Below are 8,833 nucleotides of genomic sequence, written 5' to 3' on the forward strand. Positions count from 1 at the left end.
TGCCAAAACTCTCTAAAACCAGCAAATCAGACTCAATTGTTGGCCAGGTAAGAACAGCAGGCTCTGTCATTTGAAGTCTGTGTTATCCAGGTGTTCCCGCTCTCCCTCTCTTCAGCGGACGTCCCAGTGACAGATTCAGTCCTCAGTGCTTCTCCAAACACACTCTAATACGAGTCTCGCTCCCTTTGAAGTGCCCTCGGTCCATTCCCTGCAGGTCACTGAGGATGTCAGAAGCAGTTGTGCAGATCGGTGAAGGAGCATGCAGCTGGTTGAGGGCTGTCAGGACCGTTTTAGGGAGGAAACGCTTTACATTTGGCACTTGTTCAAAAATGCATGCGGAGGCGGACTGAAATATTCAGAGAATGAGTGTTGTGTATGGTTTGATGGGATGTTGTTTGGGTTTAGTATGACTCTTCGGACAGCAAGGCCGTTTAGAAGTTAACTAGATCCGAGCAGTTCATTACAGAATTGATAATCTGCTTAAATTATTAAACAAAGTTGTTCTTACAGAAGAAACGTGTGATTTCGATATGACTAGTGGCAACTGATGAATCGCAGTCTTCTGGTTTTGCTCCAGGCCAAAAGGATAAACCAAAAGATTGTATGGGACAAAAAAGCTAGAGATGATGTGAATCAACTGTTTAAACTAGAGTTCATCCACATGCACATTGTCTGTACAGCTCTCAGAAATCTTGTGCTTAAATATGCAGCGTTTCGAGTTCATAGCGGCACCAAACTGAATTTCCAAATGTATTTCCGTTATGTATTATATGACAACTTATTTCTTGTGATCACCACATGATGGAAAAGTACACGTTTCTGGCTAATAGGGGAGCATTATAGAAATCTAGTTAAAATGTTCATCATTCTGTTTATTTATATTATTCATATTTTTTTTGGTGCCGCTAGTAGTGAGGACCATACAAACTTAGTTTTATTTTATTTTATTTATTTATTTTTTATTTTTATAAAAACTATTTTATTAATAATCATATTAACGGAAGCAACTATTATTATATTGAGTAAAAATTTATACAGTATTACTTAAAAATGTATTATTATATATTATTGTATTGGATTATAATCTTATCTTGATATATAGATTTACAAATGTTATTAACAAATAACTTTAAATGTAATATTCTATCGAGTAAATATTTTTAAAAATTATATTGAAATAAGCAGATATTGTATTGTGTAAAACAAATCATAATACAGTAGTGTGTGTGTATATATATATATATATATATATATATATATATATATATATATATATATATATATATATATATATATATATATATTAGTGTCAAATAATATATATAATACAACCATTATTATTAACCAATTATTAGTGTATTATATGCAACATATATATTAATATATGTAAAAAAATATTATATTCATAAATAACAATATTAATCAAGTCAGTAAGTAAAATTTCATAATATACTACATAATACACTTATGTTATAATAATATAAATTTATACAAATAAATGTGTTATATTAATGCGAGAAAATATAATTATATATACTTATATTTATAAAAATGTACAAGTAACAAGTATTATTGTTTTAAGGAAAAGAATGTAACCTGATATAATAAAGAGTGATTTAAAACATGTATTTAGAGTATGTCCCTGTGTTTCAGTGTCTCCCGCAGGTGTTTGCCGGCATGTCTGACGGTCTCGTGGTGGTTTATTCCCTGGTGGATGACATGCCTGTAGAAGGTGAGACTTACATCTGCTCGCACACCATTAACAAGCATCTTCTGAACATGGAGGACTCGGACCCTCGGCAGCGACCGTACCCCGTGTGCAGCATCGTCCCGGTGTGCTCCGGATCAGAGGTGTGGTACACCAACGGCCCCGGCGTGCTGGTCATCGACAGCCTGTCGCTTCAGCCCATCCGCCGCCTCGAGCCGTATCTGCCTCCGTCCCGCCTGGTGTCCATGGTCTCGTCCGCCAGCTGCTGGGGCGAGGAGGCCGTCTGGTGTCTGGACGATCACAGCAGCACACTTCTGATGTATCACGCCGCCAGCTACCAGATCTGCGCTACATACAGCTGCAGCGACGCTAACCCGCTGCGGGACGTTTTCCCCGTCCAGAGGCCGGCTGGGGCTATGACCCCTGTGACCCCTGATCCTGACATAGAGGAAGAGTCTCTTCCGGCCGCCCTGGAGCCGGTGAAGGTGACGGTCACACACAGCGAGGACGCAGGGACGCAGATCTTGTGCCAGCAGGACTCGCTGGATTACTGCTCCATGACGTCCTCGGGCTTCAGCTCGGAGCAGCTGGATCAGATCGGCCATTTCCCTCACGTGGAGCGCTCCAGTTCGGGAGCCCTAAGCTCTCTGACCAGCTCCAGCAGCATGCCTTTATCCACAGACTTCGAGGAGACGGACAGACCGCCGGACGAGCCGGTTTCACCTGAATCATGTCCTTCTGGGAGCGCAACAGATCCAGAACTAGCGGCTCAAAGCCAGACACCAGAGCAGCTGAAGGCTTTGAGCATCATTTCTGTCAACAACACCATCTGGGTGCCCAGGTACGACTCGCACTTCACAATACCTCTCAGTATTTGCATTAGAAAAAAAACATGATTATTACATTTTAAAATACTTGTTTTTTATTTGGATTCTTTTTGATGCCATGCCAAAATCATGTAAGAAAAGTAAATAAATAATATTTGTATTTTTATTCGTAAAACATGCATTGAATTAATCAAAAGTGACAGAAAAGACACAAAGCAGTCTTAAGTGTCTGGGGTATATTTGTAGCAATAGCCAAAAAATACATTTTATGGGTGAAAATTATCGATTTTTCTTCTATGCCAAAAATCATTAGTATATTAAACTTCCTACCGTAAATATATCCAAACTGTGATAAATGTTGTTCCAGGAGCGACAAAGGGACATGTCCTGCATCAATTAAACATTTGGTTAAAGAGAGTAGGATCAAGGGCAGAATGGCTATGTTTTATTCATGAATATAAATGCATTATAATGTGAGTTTCGGGAGGCGTTGGACTTTATTCTCTGTAACCCAGACACCGCAGAGCAATCAGGTCACACAGGTGCCTCATGTTGAGCTCAAGGGAAAGGACATGATTTATAAAAGGAGCTTCCTGCCGATTAAACTAGGTTAGATGTCTTTCATGAGCGCGAGAGTATCAGTGTGAAATGTGTTCATCCAAACAATAAGAGACCGTATTGTTCAGCGTTTATTTTATTATGTATAGCGTGGTTTGGGTTAATGCAGACAAAAATTATTCATGCAGTCCTGACTTAAATGGATTAAGTAGATGTTCGTTTGGGAAATTAAAGTAGATTGAGTGCAATAAAATGATCAAGAATACAATCATTGGTCAGAGACATCTGGGAACACTGATTAAAAACAGCTTGGACCGTTTTGTTCACTGCCACACTCAAGTGAACCAAACAGCTCCTTATTCCTTATCAGTTCATCCTAGTTTTCTCAAATCGTTTTTTTTTTTTTTTTTTGCATCCTGTAACTCCTCCAGGACGAAGGAGAAGATGCAGAGACATATATCAGAGCATCGGTTTAATTTAGACACTCTTGATAAATCTCTATGAAGCAGCATGCACGGTTACTGTCTGAAATATACACTTGTTTAATGTCACTTTTGTGACTTGCTACACATAGCATCATTTTAAATAGTTTATTTTAAATTGTAATGTTATGTTATCGATAAATTTGACTAGCTTAATATAGATTTTATATTTATTATTATTATTATTATTATTATTTTCAAATAAGTTGTTTAATTGTTAACCTTGCTTTTTAACTATTGTGTTAAAAAATGTGATAACATGTTTTTAAATGTATGGTTCATTTATTAAAATTATTAATATTATATTGTTTACAAAAAAAAACTAACTATACATTTTTATTTATTTATTTTTAAAATAAGGTTATTATTAACATTATTAAAAGGTAAATAGTCATTGTCTTTAAATAATTTGTTTTATTTAAATTGTTCACGCAGATTTTTAATTTTGTGTCGAAAAAAAAAAAATCAGTTATATATAATATTGTAATCTATTTTTAATTTTGTCTCACTTTTAATATTATATTGTCAACAAGAATTTGCTTTATATTAAATTATTTCATTTTAAATATAAGGTTTATTTGATTTTAATTAATTACCATTACTTTTAAACTAGCTAGATATAAAATCATATTTTTTTTTATATTGGTAAATGGTTTATTTAAATTATAATGTTTACTTGTTATATTGTGTTGACTGACTAGCTGACTAGCTATGTACAATGTTTAGTATATTTTTTAAATATGGTTCATAAAAATATTTTTTCTGTTATACTGTTGACAAAACTTGACTAGCTTAATATTAATATTTAATAAAATAATTAAAAACTTCTACTTCCATTTTTAACCTTTTACTTTTAAAGCAGCTGTATATGAATTAGTGTTTTATTTATTTGTACGTGACTCTGTCTGATTGTGAAGTGTGAATGACGGCGTGTGTCTCTCTCTCTGTGTCAGGCGTGGAGGAGATATCCTGGTGATCGAGGTGCAGGAGCAGGCCGGTTCGTTCAAGGGTCGTGTGATCGCCGTGTTGACGGTGCCTGGAGTGTCCGAGTATGGGTACGTGTGTCCCAAACATGCACATTAATAACCACACCGTGTCCAAACACACCAGAGCTGTCAAACCCAGTTCCTGAAGGACCAGCAGCTCTGCAGAGTTTAGATCCAACCCTGCTTCAACACACAGACCCATTTAGTTCCCAAATGAGCCTGTAGGACCTGATGAGCTGGATCAGGTGTGTTTAATTAGGTTTGGAGCTAAACTCTGCAGGGCTGTGTCCCTCCAGGAGCTGAGTTTGACAGCCCTGACGTACACGACTCCACACTGTTCGTGACACCGGTCGCCTGGAGCAAACCAAAAATCAGCGATGCCGTAAACAAGCCCAGACAGGTTCAAATCTGCATCGATTACTGAGAGAGAAACTCTCAAAGCACTGTTTCTGCTAGATATTTAAAAACATTTAAAGCTGCATGCATTCGCAGCCAAATACAGTAGATGAATGGGTTCATCTCAAAACTAAAATCATTAGTTTGAAAAGAGAGATTAGCAGTTGTAGGTCAGTTCTTCATAAACCTGGTATATTTTACACACACACATAGCAGCCCATCAGCTTTAAGTGAACACACAGTAAAGTGTGCTTGCACCTCATATAGACTGCTGACAAGACTTTTGTACGAACACACACCCTAAAGATCTCATCTGGGTCGAATTAATCGCACTGATTCTTCAGGTCACACAGATTTCTTCTATATTATATTTATATTATACTTAATATTTTAAGGTTTAAAGTTTATTATTATAAAACCAATCTTTAAATAATTATATGTACATAATATTGTTATTTACTTTTAAATATTACATTTATTTTATTTTGTAAACATTGATTTTAAACTACCTTATATACACATATATATATATATACACACACATATATATACAATGTATTATTTAATTTTAATCTTCTGTTATTGTATAGAACAGAAATGTCACCAGCTACACATAATCATTTATTTATTTGTTTGTTAAAGGAAATGTTTATTATTACATTACTTTTAAACTAGCTTATTTATATTTAGATAAATAATATATTATTTATTTATTTTATTTATATTTTGGTTGTATTTATTTTCATTTAAATTATTTGTTATTTTTTATTTATTTTAACACTTTAATAAAAAATTTTATTAAACAAAAGTTTGACCTGCAATACATGAAATTCCTTTTATTTATTTTTTTCATTTTTAAGTATGTTTTATTTCAACCCTGCAGGTGAAACATGTCTTAAAACTATAGTGATAGCCGGGAGGAGCATGTGTGCATGTGTCAGGTTTATAACACAGATCTGCACCTGTGCATCTCCTCTGAAGCTCCTCGTTCCTCACCTTCTCTCGGTGCGATTAGAGAATCGATACGTCCTTCATCATGGCGCTGTCTGATCACTTTCCAGACCACAAGCTGAAGGACAGAGCAGTGAGAAAACAAGGAAGTCATCAATTACAGTATCAGGAAGCATCCAGAATGACAGAAATAAATAATTCAGTTAGTATTAATAAACACCCTGTAGCTTTTTTAGAGAAAGTGTGAATGTCTTGCAGCTTTATTAGAATGTGTTTGTATGTTTTCAGAAGTTAGCGGTGCTATGAAGTGTTTATCATGAACTAGTCTCTGTCCCCGTCAGCTCTCAGCGTAAACACATTCATCACACAGTCGAGGCTTTCAGGCCTGCGTCTGCGTCTCCGCCGCGCGGGTTATTTTCAGCGTAAGCTCTCGCTCACTCTTCCTCTCGTCCGTCTCTCAGGACCCTGGCGGAGGCGGCGCTCGTCGCAAAGGACACCGTTGTGTGCGGCTTCCGTAAAGAAAACATGGCCTGGTGCCTGGCTGTCTGGAGGAGCTGGGGAGGACGCGATCTCGAGCTCTTCTACCAGGGATACGAGGAGCTCGGCCGCTTGGAGAGCAGTCTGAGGAAACGGAGGTAGCTGTGTAAACGTATGTGTGTGTGTGTGTGACGGAGAATCGACGTTCTGTGCAGCGCACACAGATACAGGTGTTGAACTGGAGGGAATACACACACACACACACATGGACTGTTGCTATAAGCAATATAATCCTTCAGGACTTGGCCACATACACATTTCATATATATGCACATAAATAAACACAAACGATTGAATGCCACACGCGATGGATGCATGAACATATTTATTCAGCCCTGGGCATTTGTACGTTTGCTGATATATGAGTACAATTACATTCATGGACCAAGACTGCATCAGAATTCAACGAAACTAATGTTTGTTTGTTTTTTGCATTTATGGGTTTGTGTGTTTAAATGCCAAGAGAGAGATTTATGAGGTGTGATGCTGGTTACCTGACTTTATCCACTTTGTCTCAAGTTAATCTGCAAACTAGATGTGCCTTTGGATGAAGGATTTTGATTTAGAAGTGACACGCAATGAGACGAGGACCACTGAAACGGCAGGCCTTGTGAAGCCCCGCCCACTTAATGAGATCACAACGGAGTGGAAATGTTCCCATCAGCATTAGTATTTTTCCCATTCATTATTTCCCATAGGGATTAAAAAAAAAAATTAAAGAAAAAAAAAAATTACATTCTGTCGATGCCTGAGAATGCGATATAGTTCTGTGCGGTCAACAAATCGCAAAGACTGCGTTGTAATTATACAAATAGGTAATTTAATGTAAAATATCACAAACATCTGCAGGTTTCCACCAAAATAAAAGCTCTGTGATTCTAAAACATAAAAGTTTTTTTTGCTGCTGTTTTTGTTGTTATTAACTACAATTATTATTTTACAGTACAGTGGTATTATAGTGATATTTCTTTATTGATTTGTTTAATTATTACATAATACATAAAAATATTCCCCAATTCCTGGTCTGTTTTTTTAATAAAATACTAGTGCACATTCAGTAACCTTACCAGGAAAATATATTTATGGCTGGTAAAATTCTCATGTCACTGGCCATTGCAGGTGCACCAAAAAGTTTATTAAAACATATAAATAAGCAATATTTTGAATATATGGATATGAAAGTGTTTCATTGCAAATTTGCTTGATGCCATTCTCTGCTGAATCATGGGTAATGTAGTTTTTCACCAGGAAGTCCACTGTTAAAACACGATCTTTTAAAGATACGTTGGAATAGTTCTTCAACAAAAGCATGTTCCATTGATTAACAACCTTGTCGTTTATAGTAGGTCTGTTGTTAATGGTTTATAAGTTCATCACTAAAAACCAGTTCCCTATGGAGAAAATGAATGGGATGTTTACTACAGCACTATAGAGCACGGGTTGATGATTGTTGTGACTCAAAGCGGTTCTGTACAAAGTGGAATAAGAGCATACTGAATACTTCTAGCCTTGGTAGGCTATATTTGTCACTTTCAGTATGTGGCATCTGTCAGTCTTTAAAAAAATATGATTGTTTTACAGTTTCAATCCATTTTTTGTTTAAAATCTGTTAACATTTGGCTGTCTGATCATATAATGATTCATCACACAAAAATCACACTGGAAATGAAAGGTTAAGTCGAACGCATTGCATTATGGGAGGGATGCAGCGTTCCACACAATGTTATTCTGCTCATTTTAGGAAATGCAGAAGGTTGTACTGTGTCTAGTTCACATCCTAAATAGTGCAGAACTAGTATGCTGCTCTGAACCCAGCCGGAGTGATGGGAATCTCTGATTTGTAAGGAATCCAGAAGGGATTGATCTGATTGTTCAGTGTTTAGAGAACACCAGCATGCTGACTCTTTGCTGTTGTAAATAATATCCAAGCGTTTCTTCTCTATTGGAAGAATGTTATTTATTATAAACTGTTTAAATCTCATGCTGCATGTGTACAAAGTTGTTATTGAACTGTAAATATGCTGAATAGAACATGATAAATAGATCAACTGCTTTTTTTATTAAAGAGACTGTGTGCAACCGAAAAGTCTGGATTGTGAGATATGTCACAATTGCCTTTTTTCATTTTATTCCACGGTCGAAAACAAACAACCAAAAAAAAAAAAAAAAAAAAAAAGAACTGCGAGATCTAAACTCTGAATTCCAAGACAAAAATAAGTCAGAATTGTTAGATGAAGGTGAAAAAGAATTGCGAGATGTTAACTTTGAATTACAAGAAAAAAAAGTTACTTTTTTTGTATTTTGTAACTTTTTGAGTCTGACTGATTAATGAGGGCCTGTTTTCGTTATTGCATCTATAGAAGAACCATTAATTGTTCCCCAAAGAAC

At 36.1% G+C, this 8,833-nt stretch overlaps 1 protein-coding gene across 6 annotated transcripts in view; it reads left to right on the forward strand.

Annotated features, from left to right (window-relative positions):
- The window catches only part of LOC128017390 (leucine-rich repeat serine/threonine-protein kinase 1), a 74,106-nt gene extending 65,575 nt beyond the window's left edge, over positions 1-8,531 (forward strand). For 3 of the 6 annotated variants that reach the window (XM_052602766.1, XM_052602764.1, XM_052602765.1), the window contains 3 exons: positions 1,654-2,549; positions 4,529-4,630; positions 6,370-8,531. In XM_052602766.1, the coding sequence (XP_052458726.1) occupies positions 1,654-2,549; positions 4,529-4,630; positions 6,370-6,547 (1,176 nt within the window). In that variant the 3' untranslated portion in view covers positions 6,548-8,531. Of the gene's footprint in view, positions 1-90; positions 753-1,653; positions 2,550-4,528; positions 4,631-6,369 lie in introns of those variants that run through there. The other 3 variants (XM_052602769.1, XM_052602768.1, XM_052602767.1) reach the window with 2 other exon arrangements.
- Positions 8,532-8,833: the final 302 nt, after the last annotated feature.

Source organism: Carassius gibelio, chromosome A7, assembly GCF_023724105.1.
Source record: "Carassius gibelio isolate Cgi1373 ecotype wild population from Czech Republic chromosome A7, carGib1.2-hapl.c, whole genome shotgun sequence".
In the NCBI taxonomy this organism is placed as follows: domain Eukaryota; kingdom Metazoa; phylum Chordata; class Actinopteri; order Cypriniformes; family Cyprinidae; genus Carassius; species Carassius gibelio.